The following is a 23,476-nucleotide window of genomic DNA, read 5'->3' as shown; positions in this document are numbered from 1 at the left end:
TTCTATTTTTATTTTTTTCCTTCACTATACTATCTGGAGGTAACATTAGGAGTTGTGATTTGGTAACTTCTATAGAAGAAGGGTTAGTTAGCAACCATTGCTGCTACAAGTTGATTTTATTTAATAGTATTTCCTAAATTCTGCAGTTTTCTCTATATACAGCAAAGAAGCCTGCACAATAATTCATTGGTTCTGGTTTTATTGAGGCATGGAACTGATCCAAAAGGCATGGAATCCAGGCTTTGTGATGCCCTGCTCACTGAAACATGTTTCCTCATGTTTAAAATAATTTTTTCCCCTGTGGTGTAGGTTGTACTTTCCCTCTGTCTTTTCTGGTTCATCTGCTCTTGCCAGGAGCTACAGCTTTTGAGGAAGACCTTTGCAACAGAATGGGCTGTTTGAAGTGAGGAGTAATGATTTGTCACTTGCTTAAAAACAGACACACAAAAAAGCATTATCTCGTGTGAATTCTCAGAAACCATCTACCCTTGCTTCTAGGGGGCTCACATTCAGGGGATCTTAAAGAGCAAAGCAAAAAGAAAAAGTTGGTGTGAGTGTTTGTGTTTCTTTTGTGCTGATTTAAATTCTATACCCACTTGATTCCAACCACAATGACACCAGAAGATGGGACAAAGACTGTCCTGCTATCTAGTGAGCCTCAGATGGCACTAAAACATCTGTGAAGGGCTTTAACATTACTGGCAAGTGACCATTGTGACATTGTGGCTGCACACTTGACTGTGAGTTTTGAGGCGTTTCCTAACCTCACTTTTCCTAAATTCAGAAGACTGCAGAGCAGATGGGTTCACCAAACAGGAGATTGTAAAATTACTACACACAGGTTTTTCCTTCGGCGCTTCTCCGTGGTTGCCTTTAGGAGAGCACACAGTCTGAGAATCTTCAAGGCACATTTGGTTTCTAGAAACCCTTTGTATAGTAACAACATGTGCAGAGAGGCTGGCAGGCTGTAAGACACTGTCAGTCCAATTTGTTCTGGCTCCCTCCCTCACTGAATCTGGTGACATCACACAGAGAGATGTGCTTGCAAGCAAAACAGCAGAAGGAGTTGAATGTCTGCCAAAAATTTCCAGTATGAAACTGAGCTGCCTGTTTCCAGTCTTGTTTTCACTAATCTTTCATTGTGTGCTTGCATTTTTCACTTGCCAGGATGTTCTTTGCTGAACAAACACAGCAGCAGAGAAATCTCTCCATACTTAGCATAACAGTCTCACACAGAAGCTTTGGAAGAGTGGCCTGATCTCCACATTCAGAATTGTTCCAATTTAATTAATTACTCTAAAACATTCTGAATTCTAGTAGAGCCTTTCCCCCAAACTGTAGGTGTTTTGAGGTTTTTTTAAATGTGGTAGAGTGTTTGCTTGCAGCTTGCCAGGGTGGTAAATACAGGAAACATTGAAGCTGTGAAGGACAGTCTTTGATCTGGTTCTTCCAAACCTAGACAGTGTTACATGTGGGCATCCAGATTTGAAGAACTGTGGGGGTGAGCAGAGTATGCACAAGTACTGGCTAAAACAGAAAAGAACTACTGTCTTAGGCTATTGACTGTCTACAAAACTCTCTTGGGATGAAATAAATTGTTCATGCACTTCCTGCAGAGGATATGTGAAATAATTTTATTTTTCCCCTGAAAAATTGCACGAGTGTTAGAGCTTTCCTTTCAAAAGGTAGAAGGTAAAAGTAATTTCTGAAATCTTGATTCCAAAGAAATTGAAGCACTCATTGACCCTTCAGACACAAGGGTTTTTCCCCCAGTGAACCTGATCCTGACTGGAAGCAGCTAGCTGTCTGACTCCTAGAGTCCAGGCATGAACAGGAGAACAGTTTGTGTTCAGTAGATCCCCTCTCTCTGTTAAAAGAGGATGGGAATCCCTGCACAGCTGATTTCAGCTCATGTTGCTGTGGTGACTGTGGCTGGAAAGATGCTGCCTGTGGGCAGTGAAGATGCCAGCCTGCCCCTCCCACTTGGATATTAATGATTTTTATGCTTGGCATAACTATCTACAGTTGTCTTATTCTCTGTTTCTCAAAAGGAAAAAACTGCAATCCTTCAATTAATGAATCCTGTGAATTTATTCCAAACTGAAGTAGTTTGTTGGGCAGGTGGTTTATCCTTCAGCAAGTTTGGGATTTACCCAAAGGCTAATAGAAATACTTGTGTTCTAAATGAAGAGTGTCAGGCTTTCATTCCTGTTGGGTGGCTTCATTTTGAAACAGCAAATTTCCCAGGAGTTCAGATTGTTTCCATCTAGTGGGTGCTGTGAGGACCATACCTGAGACTGGAAGTGTGCTGTGTGTGCTGTGTCTGTACCCTGAGTGAAAGGCAGAGCTTTCACATTTTCAGTTTCTGTATTACAGTAGAATAAACAAACCTGATTCCTGCAAGAAACTGGATACAGCTTTGGCTTAGGCAGAGTAAAGGTGCTTGAAGTTCTTCTGGCATATGCTTCCATGCAGTAATTAACAGTGTGCACATATGTACCTGCAGAATAGATTCTCAAAGGCTGTGTTTGAAATCACTCACTGGAACTTCATACAGCTATGCAAAGAATGTTTTATTCCCATCTCCAGTGTTTGAAATGCGATTTTTGCATATTTGTATTGTATTTTTAAATTAAATTTTGTGTACATCTTTGCTATGGGAACTGTAAATCACAGGATTTAAATGCAGAATTGGATTAGAAAGAATTTGCTGGATAATGATATCCAGCACTTAATGTTAAATTAGGCTGTCCTTTTCACTCTTATTAATTGACCAAGTACCACTTTAAAACAAACTGTTATTGCACTGGCTACTTCTTTGATGAAGCTGTAGAATGTCAGTCCTTAAATTTAAAAATGTCCTGCTTATTCCACTCCAAATGTGTTGTTGGCTCGTCCATATCTATTTCTTACTTTGCTAGTGCTGTGCCTCATCTTACATACATCTTTTTCACTACACAATGTCTTAGCTCCCCCCATAACTTTTTCAGAGAGAGCACACCTTTTTATCTGCATGTGATTGCTGTATAGCATACTCACATAATTTTCTGCAGGAAGATTTTATTTTACAGTGTTAACAGTTGCACAGTTTTTGTGCTTTGGAGTACTAACTTCTATTCAGTTAGTGCTGTCTTGAATATGAGACCCAGATAAAATCTTTGAGACATGATGTGTATTATCATATCTATGTGATGTATAAATTTTGTGTATTACAATTTGCTCCCTTGAGATACCCAGTGCTCTGACTGTCTGTTTTCCTCACAGCCGGTTGCTGAACCAATTCCAATTTGCAGTTTCTGCCTTGGTACAAAAGAGCAAAATCGGGAGAAGAAACCTGAAGAGCTCATCTCTTGTGCTGACTGTGGCAACAGTGGTAGGTGCCCATTCACAGGGCTGCTGGTTTTATCCCCTTTCCTTGAGACAGAAAAGCTGGTACACTTTCCTTGAGACAGAAAAGCTGGTACACTTTCCTTGAGACAGAAAAGCTGGTACACTTTCCTTGAGACAGAAAAGCTGGTACACTTTCCTTGAGACAGAAAAGCTGGTACACTTTCCTTGAGACAGAGAAGCTGGTACACTTTCCTTGAGACAGAAAAGCTGGTACACTTTCCTTGAGACAGAAAAGCTGGTACACTTTCCTTGAGACAGAAAAGCTGGTACACTTTCCTTGAGACAGAAAAGCTGGTACACTTTCCTTGAGACAGAAAAGCTGGTACACTTTCCTTGAGACAGAAAAGCTGGTACACTTTCCTTGAGTCAGAAAAGCTGGTACACTTTCCTTGAGTCAGAAAAGCTGGTACACTTTCCTTGAGACAGAAAAGCTGGTACACTTTCCTTGAGACAGAAAAGCTGGTACACTTTCCTTGAGACAGAAAAGCTGGTACACTTTCCTTGAGACAGAAAAACTGGTACACTTTCTTTGAGACAGAAAAACTGGTACACTTTCTTTGAGACAGAAAAGCTGGTACACTTTCCTTGAGACAGAAAAGCTGGTATACTTTCCTTGAGACAGAAAAGCTGGTACACTTTCCTTGAGACAGAAAAGCTGGTACACTTTCCTTGAGACAGAAAAGCTGGTACACTTTCCTTGAGACAGAAAAGCTGGTACACTTTCCTTGAGACAGAAAAGCTGGTACACTTTCCTTGAGACAGAAAAGCCAGGTGCTGCCCATGCTCAGAGGGAGTGTGCACCTAGTAAGAATCTTGCCAGAAAAGTCTGGTGGAGTCACTCCTGCTGGCCCAGACCTGTGAGGAATATTCCTCTGTGGATACAATACAGGTATAGTTCAGCTGAATCTTAGGTTTCCAGAGAGGAGGCAGCTAAGTTAACCTAGCACAAATAACTCATTTGGCTCCTGGAAGTTTGTTGGTTTTTTTTTAATGTGGCAATGAAAACCAGTTTCACCATGTTTCTCAGTTCAGTTATGAAGAATTATCTCTGGGTTCTTTTTGTATGTGGACCTACTGTTTGCTATCTAGGGCATTGGTTTGTGTTGTAAGTAGGTAAGAATAGAAGCACCTAAAAATAGGAGTATCTAGATGGCCAAAATTCTGCATGGGAATACATAATTGGTTAAGTAGTCTCCACATGAGCTACCTGTGGCCATGAACAGAAGTAGAGTGATTTTACCAGTGACATTTTCTCTTTTTTCTCCAGGTCATCCGTCCTGTTTGAAGTTCTCTCCAGAGCTGACCGTTCGGGTGAAAGCCTTGCGATGGCAGTGTATTGAATGCAAAACATGCAGCTCCTGCAGAGATCAAGGCAAAAATGCTGTGAGTATAGGGAAGCATGGATTCAGTGAGGTGGATGCCAGTTTTGGGGCTGTTATGTTAAACTACAAAATAAAATTGTATTAGAGGCAAATATCTGCAGCTTTTATTTTAGTCTGGTACTCTGAAACCTGTGAAATACCTTGAATTGTCTGTAGTTGAAAACTGTGTGCCTGTGCTCTGAACTGGTGACAGATGCATGGAGGGCTTGATGGTGATGCACATGTAAAGAGAGATTGTGTCTTCAACAGGATAACATGCTGTTTTGTGACTCCTGTGACCGTGGCTTTCACATGGAATGCTGTGATCCTCCTCTTACCAGGATGCCAAAAGGTGAGGACTTGGTGGTGAGAAGGATAATTTAAGATGGTGTTGGAAGAGATCAGTGGGCAGGCAGTGCTTCCACCTATTTGGTCCTCTTTTAGCTACATTTAGCTCATTTTTGTATGGAATTACATTTCACAGAGGGTCAGAACTTCACATCCAGGTTTTTTCACTGTCTCCTGTTTCCTGTTCATTGCTCTCTGTGAAGGATTTAAAAAAAAATCTTGAGGTTTGAAGGAATAGAAGTGATCCCTACAAATGATCAGCTTTCATTTGCATAAATAGCCTTGTACAAAAGAAAGAGATGGCTCATATGTTTTTGAAGGGATATCCATTTGGGCAGTAGAATATTCTGGACTTCTCTTTCCAATCAGACAGCAGATTATCTCTGGAAGATTCTTCCTTGGCAGTTAGAAGAAAACTTCTGTATATAAGATAGTTGGAAGAAGTATAGTCATAAGCAGATAATGGGATAATTAACCATTTAATTATGCTTTTTTGATGATGTACTGCCAATTAAGGAGACTTCCTTTGTGTTTGGAACTCTTTGGGAGCTGGGGAATATGAACAGAGTTTAGATTGTTGAAGCATACCCATAATTCTTTTTCCATGTATATGTGATGATCAGTGCCTTTGGTGCTGTTCCTGCCCTAAATCTCAGAAGGCCTGTGGGCTGTATTTCTCCCTTGTGTCCTCTGTAGATGTCTTTGGCATTCAGTGATGGAGACTTGTGTCTTACAGGTATGTGGATATGTCAAATATGTCGGCCACGGAAGAAGGGAAGAAAGCTTTTGCAGAAGAAGGCGGCGCAGATCAAAAGACGCTATGCTAACCCAATAGGACGTCCTAAAAACAGGTTAAAGAATCAAACCACAACGTAAGTCTCTACAAGGAGGAGTAAGATGTGGAATTCTGTAGGACAGGGGGTGTTTCTAAAGTCTCTAGTCTACTTTGTGAGAAGTTTTCTTTTACAACTAAGAGCTGTTCATTTGAGATTTTCTGAGAAGGGCTGTGAACGACTAGAAGTAACCTTAGTGCTTCTTTTGGGGGAGATTTTTCTACTCTTTGTAGTAATTTACTATTTATTTTTGAAGTATTCCTTATAGCATGGACAAACTTTGCTGTTCATGTAATCTCTCTTGCTGGATGGCTTCCATTTCAGTAGAGTTTTAAAGTTTACAGTCTTAAAGATTGCAGCTGGTTGGAGAGCAATGCTGTTTTCAGCTAAGGTGACCATCAGTGGTATAGGTTCTTAGATAATAGTTAATACACAAAGGATGTGCCCTTCTGTGGAATTTTTACAACAGTTTCCTATCAGTACAAAAACTATGGCAAATGACAAGTGTAAATGTTCAATGATTGCATAAATTGAAGCCTTCTGTGCAATTTATTTGTTCTGGTTACTGATTTTTAAATCTAACATTGTGTTAAATTTGGTGAAAATCTATTGTTTATACTCAAATTAGTTTGACATGATGTTCAGTGCAGAGAAAAATTGTACAGCACCTTCTACTAGTTAGACATAATGTTCAGTGTAAGCAAAATTGTACAGCACCTTCCACTAGTTTGACATGATGTTCAGTGTAAGAAAAATTGTACAGCACCTTCTACTAGTTTGACATAATGTTCAGTGTAAGAAAAATTGTACAGCACCTTCTACTAGTTAGACATAATGTTCAGTGTAAGAAAAATTGTACAGCACCTTCTACTAGTTTGACATAATGTTCAGTGTAAGAAAAATTGTACAGCACCTTCTACTAGTTTGACATAATGTTCAGTGTAAGAAAAATTGTACAGCACCTTCTACTAGTTAGACATAATGTTCAGTGCAAGAAAAATTGTACAGCACCTTCTACTAGTTAGACATAATGTTCAGTGTAAGAAAAATTGTACAGCACCTTCTACTAGTTTCACATAATGTTCAGTGTAAGAAAAATTGTACAGCACCTTCTACTAGTTTCACATAATGTTCAGTGTAAGAAAAATTGTACAGCACCTTCTACCGAGATGTTTAAATCCTGCCTGCTGAAGGGTACAGACTCTTGATGACTCCCATATTCTTAAATTCTTCAGTGCACATTCTGTGTGGTTGGTAAATAGGTAGAGAAGGTGGTAGGCCACCTTTCCATATCTTTTGACAATATCTTTCCCTTTCTCATCCTTTAGATCAAAAGGTCCTTTCAGCAAAGTTCGCACCGGTCCTGGTCGGGGTCGGAAGCGTAAGATGGCTGTGTCCAGCCAGTCAGCATCCTCAGAAGGAGGATACCTGGAGCAGACAGATGTCTTGGACTTCTGCAGAGATGGCAGCAACCCCTTGAAGTTTAACAAGAAAACCAAAGGGCTTATAGATGGCCTTACTAAATTCTTCACTCCTTCCCCTGATGGACGAAAAGCTCGAGGAGAAGTGGTTGATTATTCTCAGCAGTATAGGATCAGGAAAAAGGGTACCAGGAAATCTAGCACTTCAGAATGGCCCACAGGTAAAGATTTTTCACCCTGCCAATGTAAGTATCCTGTATGCCAAGCAAATGTTCAAAGGCTAGGAGGTTGAACTGACTGAATTGTTAGAGGCTGGAGACTTTGAGCTGAAAGTTAACACTGGAATGCACTTAGCTTTGGTGCATTGAGGTAAAATAGAAGCTGGAAAAAGGAGGTGACCCTAGAGATTTTAGCCTCTTTATATATGATGACAAGGTGTTGTGAGGGGTTAAATGATTACAGTGAGGTGGAATGCCCATTGGTAAGGAGGCATTTGCAGACAGCCTAGGAAATGGGCTAAATAATGGCACATTTGAAAGAAATAACATAGGCAGTGGTTCATAAAAATTAGGAGCAGGAGGGCAGAAGTATGAAATGGAAAATAGATAACTAAAACCAGTCTCTCAGACCCAGGAGTTTCCAATCTATGGATGCATGCAAATGTTCCTTAAATTTCTCAGCCATAGAGGAGCCTGTTTGTGCAGCTTGACATCTTCTTGCTGAAAACTGTCCCTTCCCTTTGGAATGCAGTTCTGCTTTCCTTGGTTTTTTTTGCTTTTCTATCTTAAGATATTATCTATGCCTGGACCTTTATTTCCTTTCTGTATTTGGATATTTACAGTTTTGTTGGAGGGTCCTGAATTGGTCCTAAGCAGGCATTGGGAAACATTCCACAATAAAATACTGTGTTTAAGCTTTAGAATAGTTACCTGCATTAACCTGGCAGGTGCTGGAAGAACAGCTGGGAGTGAGGTGAAGTGTCTAGAGGGTTTTGTTGGGTTTTTTCTTTAGGTTTGTTTGTTTTTGTTGAAGGGCTATTTCTAAGGTGACAAATGTAGGTGTCCTGGTTTTGGTTTTGCCAGATGCAGTGTTTAAATAGCTGTGATCCTTGTTTGTGAAAAACAGGCTTAGTGGCAAGCCATTTATGCCCTCATGGTACTGTGAATATTAGGTGGCAACATTTGGGCCTGCTTGAATGTAGGACAGTACTTACATGGTCCCAAATCTGGAACCTGTTCTTGCTTTGTGATCCCAAATCTGAATAGAAAATCCCATCAAAAAAACCTGGCACAGTGTGTGAATGCAGCCAGGTGTTGTTTGTCACTGCACTAAAAGCAAATACTTTTTTGTAAATGTGTGTGAAGACAATTTCCTCTTTTGTTTACAGACAATCAGGATGGCTGGGATGGAAAACAAGAAACTGAGGAGCGTTTTTTTGGAAGCCAGGATGTCTTGAATGAAAAAGACATGGAGTTGTTTCGAGATATTCAGGAACAAGCACTGCAGGTAAAGTTAAATGTAGCTGCTCCATTCACAGTAGTCCATCTAGTCTGAGAGCTGGGAAGACACTAATGTGTGATGTAAATCCTTTCCTATTCTAGTTTTTAACCTCAGGAGCAGTTTATGTTTCTGTTCTTCACTCTTGAAATAACAAGTAAGAAAATTACAAGAACACTCAAAAAATATTCACTTTCTACTAATTTGAATTTAAAACTGTGACATGCAACACTGTGAATGGTAGTGGAGATACATGGTTATGATAAAGTTTATTAATTCTTTCTTTTTGTGGATCCCATGTTTGCTTGAAGTGTGACTGGTACTGGTTTTTAGTGTCAGAGGGCAACATCTGCATCTTCCTAATTACCAGAGAGTTTGAGCAGGATGGACTGTCTAGATCAAAATGTTTTCATTTATTTTATCTTAAAAGTCTTTCACTTGGAAATTCATGAAAAAAACAAGGGTTTTTTTCCCCTTGCATAGAAAGTAGGGGTGACTGGGCCTCCTGATCCACAAGTGCGCTGCCCTTCTGTTATAGAATTTGGCAAATACGAAATCCAGACCTGGTACTCCTCCCCATATCCACAGGAATACTCAAGGTAAGACTCTTCTTTGTTCTTCTCCAGTGTTTGTGGGAAAGCTGTGCTCCAGCAGGCAGAGAAATCTGCTGGTTCCTACATTTTGGTGTCTGAAATATTCTTCTGCAGTGCTGCACATGTAGTTGCTTTGTTGTTCTCTTGCTTAGGAACTTTGCAAGTTGTCTAAACTGCAATCTCCTTGAACTTTATTCAGAAGGAGGAATGAATTGTAAGGGCTATAGCTAGAGGAAGAAAATGAAGTGAAACTTTATTCTGCCACTTAATGAGAACATGTGGTCTGTCATGGGGAATGATTCCAGCTGTACAGACATTCCTGCTGAAGCTGCAGTGTATAAATGGAGTTAAATCACAAGGATTTTTGGGGTGCTTGCATTCCAGGTGTTCATGTCAGTGTAGTGTGTGAAACAGTTTTAAAGCAGATGGGTAGGTGGTGATGTGACCCATCACTCATGTGCAGACAGCTGGGGTTGTGTCTGTGACAGTGAGGACAAGAAGGGAATAGGAAATATTTATCACTGGGAAAACTGGGAAGGGTTACTGGTTTTCTTCCTAGGATTTTAATATATTTCTTCTGGCAGAACTTAATAATGTCAATGTAATTATGCAGGGCATGAAAGGCATTTTTAAAATATGCATTTGTGACAGAATTAGTGTCATGACTTTAACTTTGGTGATGTGGTTTTGCCCTCATTAGCACCCACACAAGGTGAGTGTATAGTGGGTTTGTTTTCAGCAAGCTCTCTGTCAGCAGGGGTGAGGAAGTTTTTACAAAATCTGTCTTCAGTCTCTGTTCTTTATCTTTGCTTACAGGCTACCGAAGTTGTACCTTTGTGAATTCTGTCTAAAATATATGAAAAGCAGAACTATTCTCCAACAGCATATGAAAAAATGTGGATGGTTTCATCCTCCAGCCAATGAAATTTACAGAAAAAATAATATATCAGTCTTTGAGGTAAGTTAGAAAATGAAGCTGCTTGCTCTTAGCTATAAATTAGGGTCCTACACCTAATCATGTGATGAATTTGTCATAGTGCTAAACATCTCCATTCTTGAAACATTGCAACTCCTGAGTTTCCAGGAGTGAAGAATAACAAGCAAGCAGCCAGTAGGAACTGACCTTGTGTACAGATTATTCATCTGTAAAACACAGAAGACTCACTTTGTAAAAATCTGGGATTTTTATTTTACAAAAATTAATTTGAAGTTGTCTCTTAAGCTATTGAGTGTAACAGTGACTTGGTCACAGCCTCTGTTCTGTGGAAGTTTTAAGTCCTTTGAGATGCTGCCTGTGACAGAGAAGTCTTCTCTCAGGATATTTCAGATGTACAGGGGTACTTGTGGGAAGCCTGTCCTTACATGAGAGCAAATGGAGTGACAGAACTTTTCCTCATGTCTCTAAGGTTGATGGCAATGTCAGCACTATCTACTGCCAGAATTTGTGCTTGTTAGCTAAACTCTTCTTGGATCACAAGACTCTCTATTATGATGTGGAGCCATTTCTTTTCTACGTGCTGACACAGAATGATGTGAAGGGCTGTCACCTTGTTGGCTACTTTTCCAAGGTGAGTATTTGGTACAGATTGTTTGGTATGATGAGCAGTGCTGCTTTGGATTCTTCACAGTGTTGTAATTTAGCCTCTTGCATTTTATATAATAAATTATGTAATACAGCTACAGACATCTGTTGCAACCAAATTTTGTTTATATTGCATTCAGAGACCACCAGTAAACCCAAATTTCCTGGAATATTGAATAGCATATACTTGCTAAGGAACTTGTACTGCAGCTTAGTGGCTAAAAAAACACTTTTCAAATTACTTCCTGCTCTTGGTGGAGATTGGGTACTACTGTTTGTGAGCTAGAACTGCTTGGTAATTCTGTTTATCTCACCTTTTGTTCTATATATACATTGTTTTCCAAACAAGTTTGGCAACTTTGCAATGATTTGAAGCCTTTTTTTTTTTTTTTTTTTTTTTTTTTGAGGGAACAGGGCCAAGATTTCAGATAAAGGTTTTTATCTTTAGTTACTTCAATTATTTAAAAATAGTTTTATTTGAAGCTTTTGCTTTAGTATTCAGAACAGCAGATATGAGATTAGATTTTGGTAAGTTATGCTTGTAACATTTAAAGAATCACTGGAATATTGCACTCTTCTGCAATGATCTTGGCTACCTTCAGATTTATTCTTAGAATTTACCTTCTCTGCAGCCCATGTTCTTGACTGTACACTATCTAAGCAAAAGGAAATGTCAAGTTTTCATTCTTTCTGCTTTTCTTATCTGGAATGATGGTAGAGCTTTAATATTGTCTCTTCAAAGTCTTTCCTTGGCTTTATCATTCCTAAGAAACTTTGACTGTGGCTTCCTATCTCACTTTTTGATATAGAACTACTTAGGCACTTTTCCAGAAGAACTTACACTATTTCTTACTGATCTGTTTTTTCAATATGATGCTTTTTTTTTCCCAACAGGAAAAACACTGCCAACAGAAGTACAATGTTTCCTGTATAATGATTCTTCCACAATACCAGCGTAAGGGCTATGGCAGGTTCCTAATTGACTTCAGTAAGGAACTTTTTCTTTACTTTTTTCAGTCTGTCTTGTCACATTTTAAAGGACTTTACAGTAGAAGCAGATATTTTTCAAAATAAAACACATTTCAGGACAAAGGCTTCTAAAGCTCACAAAATTATCTGAACTTCACCATTTACTCTTTTTGTTGGAGCTTTGGCTCTAAAGACAAATTGATCATTTCCCCCTTAATTCCAGTGTTGTCTGTGTAAGCAGCTTAAGGTAGAAACTAAAGGCATATGGCAGTACAGTGATTTTTATAGCAGAAGCTTGTCTTGTGCATGTAGTTCCTTGTTCAGAAAACCACCTGTAAGGCTGCATGGAAATCTTCAGCAGCTTGATTAGGTGAATAAGTGTCTTAAGCAAAACTGTCTTACCTTTTAATTTACTTTTAAGAGCAATAAAACCAGACATGCTTAAGCTCTGAATACTCAGGTAATTCTGAGATTTGTATGTGTATCTCTGTAACATCAAGGGAAACTTGCCCTGTAACTATACATTGTTTATTATGCCTAGGGCCATTTAGTACAGCCCTCCCTGTGGACACAGAAATTTTGGAGTTCAGAGGAAAACTCAACTGGTAGAATTATATGAGAATAGTGTCTTTTATAGATAAATTTTTGTTCTCCTGAAAATACTGGTGAAGCAAAAGAACTCAAGGATGTATCTTGAGAAATCAACAAATGCAGGTTATGGGAGAACAGCAGTGAGAAGGCACATTTGTCATCTTTCATCAATCCCCTTTTGTCTCACTGGGTAGGCTGTAACCTTTTGGCCTTTATTGAACCTGTGCAATGTATCACAGTCTTAAATTAATGAAATCTCTGCAAAGAGACCTTGGTACTCTCCAGTATGGTCCTGAAGTTTGACAGTAGAGAATTTTCTTGAAAATTATTAGTCATATTAATTTTAAGAGCGTGTTTTTCCTCTGTCATTTCCAGAATTGCTGTTGCAGTTGTGCTTCAGGCTTGGTGTAAATTCTAGGTAGACACCTGCTGCCATCTCGTGGCATTACCTGTAGTCAGTGTCTGATGGCAGCAGAGTTCAGAAATGTCTCACTCGATCTCTGAATAACAGGAGTTTAAACAAGCAAATAAAAAATTGGCCCAACAGCTCAAAGTATCCTTCAGAGCTGTCATCTACATCTTGTAGGCAGCACTGAGCTATTATCTGAGGCCTTTGTAGAAGTAAGGGTGGAAACAGAAGCTATTATTTTGAAACTTTTTTCTTCTGTGTCTTTTAGGCTATTTGCTTTCAAAGCGTGAGGGTCAGGCAGGATCACCAGAGAAGCCCCTGTCGGACCTGGGGCGCCTGTCATACATGGCTTATTGGAAAAGTGTCATACTGGAGTGCCTTTATCATCAACGTGACAAGCAATTAAGCATCAAGAAATTGAGTAAGCTGACTGGAATCTGCCCTCAAGATATCACTTCCACTCTGCATCACCTCCGAATGCTTGACTTCCGTAGTGATCAGTGAGTACAGGAGTCCCATTGTAATCCCAAATACCTTCAGGTTTCACTGACATTTAATGGTGTTTGAAAACAAGTCACAGCTAATAAACTTGATTTTACTAAACAGTGTCCAAATACTCAGACTGTGGTACTCATGTGCAGTGCAAGAAGCATTCAGTGCCAAAGCTGGTTCAGGTGTCCAGCTGTGTAGCACTGCAGAGGTGGAATTTGGAGTAATTTGCTGCTGTGAGAGGGAGCAAGTTGGTTTCCTGGTCATGTTTTCTTGGTATCCCTCAGCCAAATCTGTCTAATACTCTCGTAAATAGGGCAAAGAACAGCAGATCTGCAGATCTGCTCCTTATTTTCAGTCGATGAGCAGACAGTTGGTTCCCTCCTTTTTCCTATGTCTCAAAAATGCCATAAACTGTGTGGGTTGACATGGAATGCTTGAAGAGTGGGAGAGATCACTGGGAGAGATGAAGTGTGTTGGTATAGAATAGAGGTAGCCTGCTTGCTCAGCTGACAAGTCAGGTGAAATACTGGGAATTAGTCTTGTTCCAGACCATAGCAGTCTGGTGAGTGGGGTTGTATTCTGTTGTGTTTGTGTTACAGTTGAAACTTACTTGGAAAACTTGAGACTATTCTTTGTTCTCATCTCCCAGTATGCCTTTAACCCATGATATTTCTCTCAGACCCTTAAACAAAATGCACTATGGGAGTGGGACTGCAACTTTTCTTGAGCAGTCCTTTTATTTCTCTCCAGTAGCTTTCACCTTTATTGCCCAATCCCCAAACTCTATACCCCTTGCCCATAATAAAAATGATACTCTGCAGCTGAATGTTACCCAGGGAAGGATAATGGCTTCACCATTAACAAGAAGTGGAAAGAATTTTAACACCCCATCAGTTGTGAGATGGTCAGTCAGATGGTACTGCACACTGTACTGTTTAATGAGTTTCTGTTCTCTCTGAAGTTACTCATGGCAGCAGTGATTGAGAGAAATATATTTTCTCTAATATATCTGTACAGTGTGTCCCTGTTGTTGATCAGAGAATCATTCTTGCTGTTCAGGTTTGTGATCATTCGTCGTGAGAAGCTGATCCAGGAGCACATGGCAAAGCTTCGGACTAACGTCCGGCCCATCGATGTGGATGCAGAATGTCTGCGTTGGACACCTGTCATAGTTTCCAACTCAGTTGTCTCTGAAGATGAAGAAGAGGAAACAGAGGATGGGGAAAATGAAGAGCAACAAAAGCAGAAAGAAAAGGATCCAGAGACCAGTGTAAGAGTGAATCTCTTATTTCTGTGTGGCGTGTTGTGTATACTTAATGCTTTTGGAGGCAGAGCTGAGAAAATTTCAAATGTGAAGCTTGTGCATTTGTCATAATCATAAAAAGCAGTGCAGTCATGGTCAGTTTATGTATCTTTATAGTTTCAGATTAGAAAATAAAACTCGAGAAAGCATCAAGGCAGAGTCTAGAGAGCAATCCTTGAAGGGGTTGCACTCTTGCATCAGGTGGTGAGCACCGAGTAGAATACTAAGAGGCAAATTATCTGCTGTTACTGTATTTACATTAAACTAATGGTGCATTTTAATGGAAAAGTGGCTTCAAGTTTTTTCCTCGCTTTTTTCATGAAAATTGCATAAATACTGTGTTTGAATGTAGCAAGGTGAAGTCAGCATTCTGGCACACCACTGAAGTGACTTGTTGGGAAGCTCATTGAGGTATATTATCACCTCTGAGGAAAGGAGTAGCAATTAGCACTACATTAATCTCTTAAAGGTCAAATCTTTTTTTAATCCTGGATTTTTAAAAGTCACTTCTGTTACACTTTTCTGGCTTTTTTCTCAAGCACTTTTGTGGAATCAAATTCAGGATAGACATTTATGCTGAAATCAGAAGTGTGAAATCTATTTGTTTTTATTTCAATCAGATGGTAAAATCTGTGTCATGGGAGAAGAAAGAGCAAGAGCCTTACTCACCAACAGAGAGTGAAAAAAAGCCAGACATTGTTGCTCCAGCCAATTCTACACGACCAAACAAGCACATTTTTTCCCTGGATAGTCTTCCTGCAAACAGTCAGCCATCACGAAGAGGTCGATGGAACCGCAAGAGCAAAAAAGTTCATGAGCCCTTTTGTGAGAAGGAGCCAGCATTGCCCACGGAGGAGAAAACAGCAGCTCCCAGTGGACGGTGCAGTGAATGTGAGGAAAAGTCAACAGCCTCACGAGGCAGGTGCAGTGACTGTGAGGAGAAGTCAGTGGCCTTGCAAGGAAGATGTGGTGAATGTGAGGAGAAATCTCCAGCCTCCAGAGGCCGGTATGCTGAAGATGATGAAAAATCTGCAGCTTCCCAGGGACAGTATGGCAAAGGTGAAAAATCTGCAGCTCCCCACCGGCAGCACAGTGAAGCTGTGGAAAGGTGGAGGGGCCAGTTGAAAAAGAACACAGAGTCACTGAAATGCAGATTCCCAGAGGACTGCGACAGATTACCCCGGCGCTACAGTGACAGTGACAGGGGACTCCTGAGGTGTTTTAGTGAGAGCAGTGAGGAGGAAGATGATGAGCCTGTGAGTCCTCGATCAAGCTCTCCACCTGTTCTCACCAAGCCAACATTGAAACGAAAGGTGTGTGCCTTATTTCTTGGTCTTTTTGGCTGCTGTCCAGTTTTGTCTGTGTGTTAGGGCTTTCTGAAGGTGCTGCAGTTCACAAGGTCTGTATTGAGTGTTCAGGTCAGTGTTCCAGAGTATTTCCTGCTGACTTTTTCTAGTGGTGGTTTTTGGTGAATCAGAGGTCAGAGACTGAGGGTTTTTTGAGTCTAGCCTCGATCTTGTGCTTTTGATTTTTTTTCTAATTTAGTTATTGAAGCTTTTCTCAGTCCTACAAAATAGAAACAGATACAGTCCTCCTTATGAAAGAAGCTTGCAAAACGCAAATGCTCTCTAAACAACTGAAATCAGAGTGTAAAGTCTTTGAAATTATTTACCATGGAGATGTGAATTCTAAGCAAACGCTTTCTTCACTAAAAAGTTCTCTGCTGTATCATTTTTGCACCTTATTCCAAGGTGTTCACATCTGTTTTGTAGTGTGTTTGAAGTGTTGTTATGGATGGGCCCTTAGCTTCAGCTGTTTAAATTCTAACAAGTGGCAGGTGCCAGACAGTATTTCTAGTGAATTCTGGATTCTAGAGGGGAACTCTCTGCTGTTCATGTTTTGTATTTATCCAGTGTTTCATTTCTACTGCACATGGTAAAGTATCTTCTCTTTTCCCACGTCCAGAAACCAATCCTCCATCGGAAGAGGCGGGTCCGCAAGCGTAAGCACCACAACAGCAGCGTTGTCACTGAAACAATCTCAGAAACCACAGAAGTGCTGGATGAGCCATTCGAGGACTCAGACTCTGAACGACCAATGCCTCAATTAGAGCCTACATTTGAGATTGAGGAGGAGGAAGAGGAGGAGGAGGAGGATGAAGAGGAGGAGAGTGAACTTTCATCCAGTGGATACTTTCAGCACTTAGCCCAACCAGACACACTCAGGCATAGACCCTCTTCGAAGAGGAAGTCCAGAGAGGAAGAGGAGTCTGATGACAATAATGGTATGTATGGTGGTACACTAGTGAAAGTTTGATAGATTGTGTTGGATGATAACAGCTCATGACAAAACCAGCTGCTTTCTTTGGCTTATAACTCCAGCTGAAATGTAGGTTAGGCGTAAATTAGCAGTCAAACTAGCCTCAGACATTCCCTAGTTTTATGAAAACATGGTGCCTACATTTAACTTTCTTATTGGCAATGACCTGATCCCAGGCTATCCTTTTGATTCAGCTTTCCTAATGGAATTAGTATCTGTGATTGTGGAAAAACCTAAGCAGCAGAGTCACTTACAGAAATGAAACAGAAATGAACTGGCAAGCCCCCAATTTTCCATAACAAAGGGAAATATTAAATATTCTTCTGATATCCTCTTCTTCATCACATGGCATGTTCACCCTCTCAGCTTCTCATATCTCCTCAAAGTTCTCTGAACCTTCAGTTCTTAAAACAAAATAATTTGTGACTGGTTGCTTTGAGTCCACTGACAATTCAGAAGTCACATCTGTCCCTCAGATACTCCATTAGCAATCTTCTTTATTAGATGTCCTGTTGTTTTGATGGGCTACACAGTGCAAAGCAGTCAGTGAAATAAAAATCAACAACTGTGTGCAAAACAAGTATGGTGCCATTAGCCCACAAGAAAAAATTGTTGCCTCATTAATTGATGACTTTCAGTTAGGCTGTGTTGCAGCAGTTAACAAATGGTTCAGATTTAGACTAGTTTTCCTAAACTAATAAATAAATTCTAATAAATTTCTGAGCTAATATTGAAGTTGATAAACATGTTGGGCATGCTTGGGAAGACTTCCATGAATGCCTAGGTCAAACAAAAATGTTTGAACAGTGTCTTTCAATTTGTATTTTCAGGTAACCCACCCTTGAAACCGTTATCTATGCTGAGGAATAGTGAAGCAAAAGATTCTTCACTTGAGCCAGATACTTCCACACCTGTGAAAAAGAAGAAGGGATGGCCAAAAGGGAAAAGCAGAAAGCCAGTCCACTGGAAGAAAAGGCCTGGTCGAAAACCAGGATTTAAACTGACCCGGGAGGAGGTGCCACTGTCAGCTCAGGATGAGATGGTTGATGAAGTGGTAGCTAATTCAAAAGCAGGGCGTAAATCCAAAATTTCAGATAAAGAAGAATGTGTTGAGCAGAAGGACCTGCCTCTGACTGAGGAAAGGAAAGAGGAGGATGTGAATATGGAAGCAGAAGATGTAGGAGAGGGAGAAGAGGAAGACATAGGCAGCAGTGAAGTAAGAGCAGTTTCTCCTGTGGACAGCAACAGCAGTCCAGTGCCAGAAGTAAAAGAACCCGAGATAGAAGAGGAGGTAGAGGAGAAGCCACGGATTTTAGAGGAGCAGAGGCAATCAGAAGAAGAGCAGCAAGAATTAGATGAACCTGAACATGACCATGAGGAAGAAGAGGAAGTTGCAGTAGTGACAAATCAAAACGAAGATCATGATGCTGATGATGAAGATGATGGTCATCCAGAGTCTTTGAAGAAAAAAGAATTGGAGGAACAGCCTGTTAAAGAAGGGGTGAAGGAGGAGCCTCAGGTGCAAGAATGTTTTTTAGAAACAAGCATCCCAAGCAGTAGAGAGGATGCAAAAGAAAAAGATGAAGCAGAGGCAGATTCTGAGGAAGAGCAGGCTTCCAATGAGACATCAGTGGGCTCAGAGCACGTCCCTGGGTCTGAAGACGATCACGAAGAAGAGCAAAGTAATAAAGAGGGGTTAATTGAATTAAAGGAAGAGGAGGAGATTCCTCATAGTGAACTAGATCTTGAAACTGTTCAAGCAGTCCAGTCCCTGACACAGGAGGAAAGCAATGAGCACGATGTAGCTTACCAGGACTGTGAAGAAACTCTTGCAGCTTGTCAGACTTTGCAGAGTTATACCCAGACTGAGGAGGATCCTCAGATATCAATGGTCGAAGATTGCCAGGCCTCAGAACACAACAGTCCAATATCCTCTGTTCAGTCCCACCCCAGCCAGTCTGTGCGTTCTGTCAGCAGCCCAAACGTGCCTGCTCTGGAGAGCAGCTACACACAGATCAGTCCTGAGCAAGGATCCCTGTCCGCACCCTCTATGCAGAACATGGAGACCAGCCCCATGATGGATGTGCCTTCAGTATCGGACCACTCCCAGCAGGTGGTGGATAGTGGCTTCAGTGACCTTGGCAGCATTGAGAGCACTACAGAGAATTATGAAAACCCCAGCAGCTATGACTCCACGATGGGAGGCAGCATTTGTGGAAATAACTCTTCCCAGAGCAGCTGTTCGTACGGAGGACTGTCTTCTTCTAGCAGCCTCACTCAGAACAGTTGTGTTGTCACTCAGCAAATGGCAAACATTGGCAGCAGTTGCAGCATGATGCAGCAAAACAGTGTCCAGCCTGCAGCAAACTGTAATATCAAGTCACCTCAGAGCTGTGTAGTAGAAAGGCCCCCAAGTAACCAGCAACCAACAACACAGCCACAACAGCAGCAGCCTCAGTCCCAGCAGCCCCAGCCCCCCCCTCCCCCCCAGCAGCAACCTCCGTTATCTCAGTGTAGCATGAACAACAGCTTCACCCCAGCACCTATGATCATGGAAATACCCGAATCGGGCAGCACCGGTAACATAAGTATCTATGAGAGGATTCCAGGGGATTTCGGTGCCGGGAGCTATTCGCAGCCATCAGCCACGTTCAGTTTAGCCAAGTTGCAGCAGCTGACAAACACCATTATGGACCCTCATGCCATGCCTTATAGCCATTCTCCTGCTGTGACTTCCTATGCAACCAGCGTTTCTCTTTCCAACACGGGGCTGGCTCAGCTGGCTCCTTCTCACCCCCTGGCCGGCACCCCACAAGCACAAGCCACTATGACACCCCCACCAAACCTGGCCTCCACCACCATGAACCTCACATCCCCTCTGCTTCAGTGCAACATGTCCGCTACCAACATCGGCATCCCGCACACGCAGAGGCTGCAGGGCCAGATGCCGGTCAAGGGGCACATCTCCATCCGCTCCAAATCCGCCCCCCTGCCCTCTGCCAGCGCTCACCAGCAGCAGCTGTACGGCCGCAGCCCCCCGGCCGTGGCCATGCAGGCCGGGCCCCGGACCTTGGCCGTGCAGCGGGGCATGAACATGGGCGTCAACCTGATGCCGACGGCGCCCTACAACGTCAACTCCATGAATATGAACCTGAACGCCATGAACAGCTACAGGATGACCCAGCCCATGATGAACAGCAGTTACCACAGTAATCCTGCCTACATGAATCAGACAGCACAGTATCCTATGCAGATGCAGATGGGAATGATGGGGAGCCAGGCCTATACCCAGCAGCCTATGCAGCCAAATCCTCATGGAAACATGATGTACACTGGCCCCTCCCATCACAGCTACATGAATGCTGCTGGGGTGCCCAAGCAGTCTCTTAATGGACCATACATGAGAAGATGAGCAAGATCGACTTGCATCCTAAAAACTGAAATAAATATAAATAAAGGAACCTTTTATACTGACGAACCAGAGAAAATGGACCTTTTTCCAGTTAAAATATTGCTGTAGATTTAGAGGGATTTTCTTTGGTTTATTTTATTTTTTAGGAAGCCTGGTCTTTATTTTTTTTGATTTTCGTTTGTTCGTTTGTTTTTCTTTTCTTCACAATCGTCAAACATTTTACAGCTAAAATCACTTACAGATGTTTTTTAGAGGGGAAACATGCACAAAATCTTCTCATAATTTAAAAAGAGCCTTACTTTGCTGACAAAGTGGACAGACTATGTGTAACGTGAAATCATCTTCCTAAATTTTTTTTCAATATATGTCCTTTTCCCTCCCCTGTGCCCCTCTGTATGCAGTTTCTAGCGCTGCAGCCATGTAAAATGTTTGACATCTCAAAGAATAACAACCCCTCCCTCTAAACCCCACCTAACATTTCCTACTTCTAGCAGGAGGCACTTATTGGGAGATTTGGAAGGGGACACAGAGGATAAAGGAAAATCTTTATTTCTGCAAGTCAGGAAAAAGCTTTAATTTTCCTTGACTCCCTCACTCACCCTCAGTAAAATTTGGAGTTAAGTGTAAACAATAAACCATTCACATTGGTGTTTTTGTAGATGAGTTAATTGAAATTGTATGTTTTATGCTGAAACTATAATGTAACTTTCAAACGATCCCACGCACCGCCCAGACGTGCACGTGAACACACATGTGCATGCATGCACACATGTTCTGTCACTGAACTGCTGGAAGCATCTCAAGAGAGAACTTGTTCTGTATCCCTTCTGCAGTGGTGAAGAGGACGGGGTGGGTACTGGTCTGTCAGGACAAGAAAATGGTTCCAGGCTCTTCTGGTGACCAGCCACAGCTCTGAGATCCCAGACTGCTTTAGTTCCTACCTGGAAATGCTGAGGGTTTTGGTTCTGAGCCTTTGGAGGCAGACTGAGCTCAGAGGCAGCTGTTTCCAGTTAAATCTCTTGGCTTGGGCAATGCTGGAAGAAAAAGTGTGCATTTGGTGACTGGGCTGAGCAGCCTGTGGTGTCCTTGTCACTCTTCCATTCCTGGTCTGGGCTAGGAAGGTGCTGAATGTGCCGCTCTCCGGGGGTCAGCGATGTTTTTCCTGATTCTCTTTCTGTGCTTGATCTCCATTTTGTAGAAACAGCCACACATTTGATCCCGTGTGGGGAAAAGAAGGGAATCAGCCTCTTTTGCAGCAGTGAAACCGTCCCAACACCGTAGCAGGATCTAGGCTGCAGGATTTTGCTGTTTATTGCTGCAAAATCCAATCTGCATTCATTTTGGCTACACTGCTGGCATGTCACCCAATACAAAAAGGGACAACCCTTTAATGTAAAGTTCTTTTTTTTATTGTATGTGAAGTAGAAATGCAGACACATTAATAAGACTAATTCCTTTTGTTTTTAAACCAAAAGAATCTAAAAGTTGGGGTTTCTTCAGATGCACTAAAATGGACTTTCCTCCAGTAACTGCTAACCATAAAAGGCAGAATTCAAAGGACTTCCACTTTTTATTTCTGTTTAGTTTTGAGCATGTACAAGGCTGTGTAGGACCCCATTTCTCTGTATATACTATTCCAGTTCCAAATAACCCGTGTAGAAAGCGCACTGTGCTGCCCTCTCTTCTTAGATCTTCAGCTGTGTCGCTGCTTCCTGGGGTGGGGGTGGGTCTGAGACAGGAGGAGAAGCTGTTGAAACGAGGGCCATGAATTTAGTTTGTTTGCCTTTATGTTTGGTTTGGTTTTGTATGGGTTTTTTTATCAATTGGGCAGCTCCCTTTTCCACAAACCTTTGTGACTGTAGAACTATTGTAGAAAAAAAAAAAAGTTCTTTTCTATATATAAAAAGAAATTATCCAACGCAGTAATATTGGTACCTACCATTTTTTCACTTCTGTTTAAAAAAAAAAATGTATTTTTAGCAAGATAACTTGGGTAATCTTCTAAAAGAAATTAAAAAAAAAACTCACTGTTAGTGACTTCGATGCCTTTTAAAAATAAGAGCTTTTTCATTTCATTCCATCTTTAAAATTTTTTATCTTTGTTGTAGAATATTAAAAACTATTTTAAGAAAGATAAAATTCTCTTTAAAGAGATCTCTAGAGTGTGTGAATAGGAGCTCCAGATGCCTCTAAAAGCCGCATGTACAAATGAAGCTGAGTCTATTCCTGTCTGTTTATATTTGCTTTTCCTGTTTTGTAACCTCTTTGTACTTTGTTCATGGTGACTTGTAAGCTAAGGGGAAGGGGGTGCCTAGATGCCTTTGTAATTCTCCATGTCATACGCTCCTGGCTGGATGGTCTCCCTTCCTCTCCTTGTATGTAATATCACTTTTTTTTCCCCTTTCTAGCAAGTACTTTCAAAAGAACTCTGTACATTTTAACATAAAAAAATAAATTATGTTGAGCCATTTTGGATGTCAGTTGTGCGTGTAAATTTTTGTTCTTCCATTTGGGTGCTGAGTGTTGTCCCTGCTATTTGGTCCTGGGAGTATGATTCCCTGTGGGCCTTTTCACTGAAAGAGAATTCACTTATGAGACCTCCTGATCATGTTAATTTTTATCTAGAATGTCCAATAAGAGAAAAAGAAGAACAAACTTGAAGCTTTTCCAGAAATCACCACCTTCAAACTCCTCTCTACCCAGGCTGACCAAAACCAAGCGAGGTCCTGGCTTTTACCAGCTTCAATTTGTAATTTTGACTCGCGTCCTTTAAAACTGGCAGGGTGTGTCTGAAGTTCCCTCCATCCCCTTCAGCTGCTCTTCCATCTGTAAGAGAACCTGGAAGAGGAGGAGGAGGAGGAGGAGTTTTCCCCAGCCAGGCTTGCCCTGCAGCTTGAAGGCACAGCTGCATCCCTGGGATGCCATCCCACAGCGTTCCTGCGCGTTCCCCACCAGC

The 23,476-nt window shown here is 41.3% G+C and overlaps 1 protein-coding gene across 1 annotated transcript in view; it reads left to right on the top strand.

Moving 5' to 3' along the window:
* Positions 1–22,995, top strand: part of KAT6A (lysine acetyltransferase 6A) — a 31,369-nt gene extending 8,374 nt beyond the window's left edge. Inside the window, exons 4-18 of the mRNA XM_059870676.1 lie at positions 3,265–3,373; positions 4,658–4,773; positions 5,022–5,103; positions 5,836–5,971; positions 7,261–7,574; positions 8,741–8,859; positions 9,334–9,449; positions 10,260–10,401; positions 10,850–11,011; positions 11,920–12,013; positions 13,263–13,494; positions 14,546–14,756; positions 15,410–16,102; positions 16,755–17,073; positions 17,939–22,995. Of these exons, the coding sequence (XP_059726659.1) occupies positions 3,265–3,373; positions 4,658–4,773; positions 5,022–5,103; positions 5,836–5,971; positions 7,261–7,574; positions 8,741–8,859; positions 9,334–9,449; positions 10,260–10,401; positions 10,850–11,011; positions 11,920–12,013; positions 13,263–13,494; positions 14,546–14,756; positions 15,410–16,102; positions 16,755–17,073; positions 17,939–20,520 (5,427 nt within the window). The 3' untranslated portion in view covers positions 20,521–22,995. The remainder of the gene's footprint in view (positions 1–3,264; positions 3,374–4,657; positions 4,774–5,021; positions 5,104–5,835; positions 5,972–7,260; positions 7,575–8,740; positions 8,860–9,333; positions 9,450–10,259; positions 10,402–10,849; positions 11,012–11,919; positions 12,014–13,262; positions 13,495–14,545; positions 14,757–15,409; positions 16,103–16,754; positions 17,074–17,938) is intronic.
* The last annotated feature ends 481 nt before the right edge of the window (positions 22,996–23,476 follow it).

Source organism: Haemorhous mexicanus, chromosome 30, assembly GCF_027477595.1.
Source record: "Haemorhous mexicanus isolate bHaeMex1 chromosome 30, bHaeMex1.pri, whole genome shotgun sequence".
In the NCBI taxonomy this organism is placed as follows: domain Eukaryota; kingdom Metazoa; phylum Chordata; class Aves; order Passeriformes; family Fringillidae; genus Haemorhous; species Haemorhous mexicanus.
Note: the sequence above shows the minus strand (reverse complement) of the source record. Positions and strands in the feature narration are given on the sequence as shown.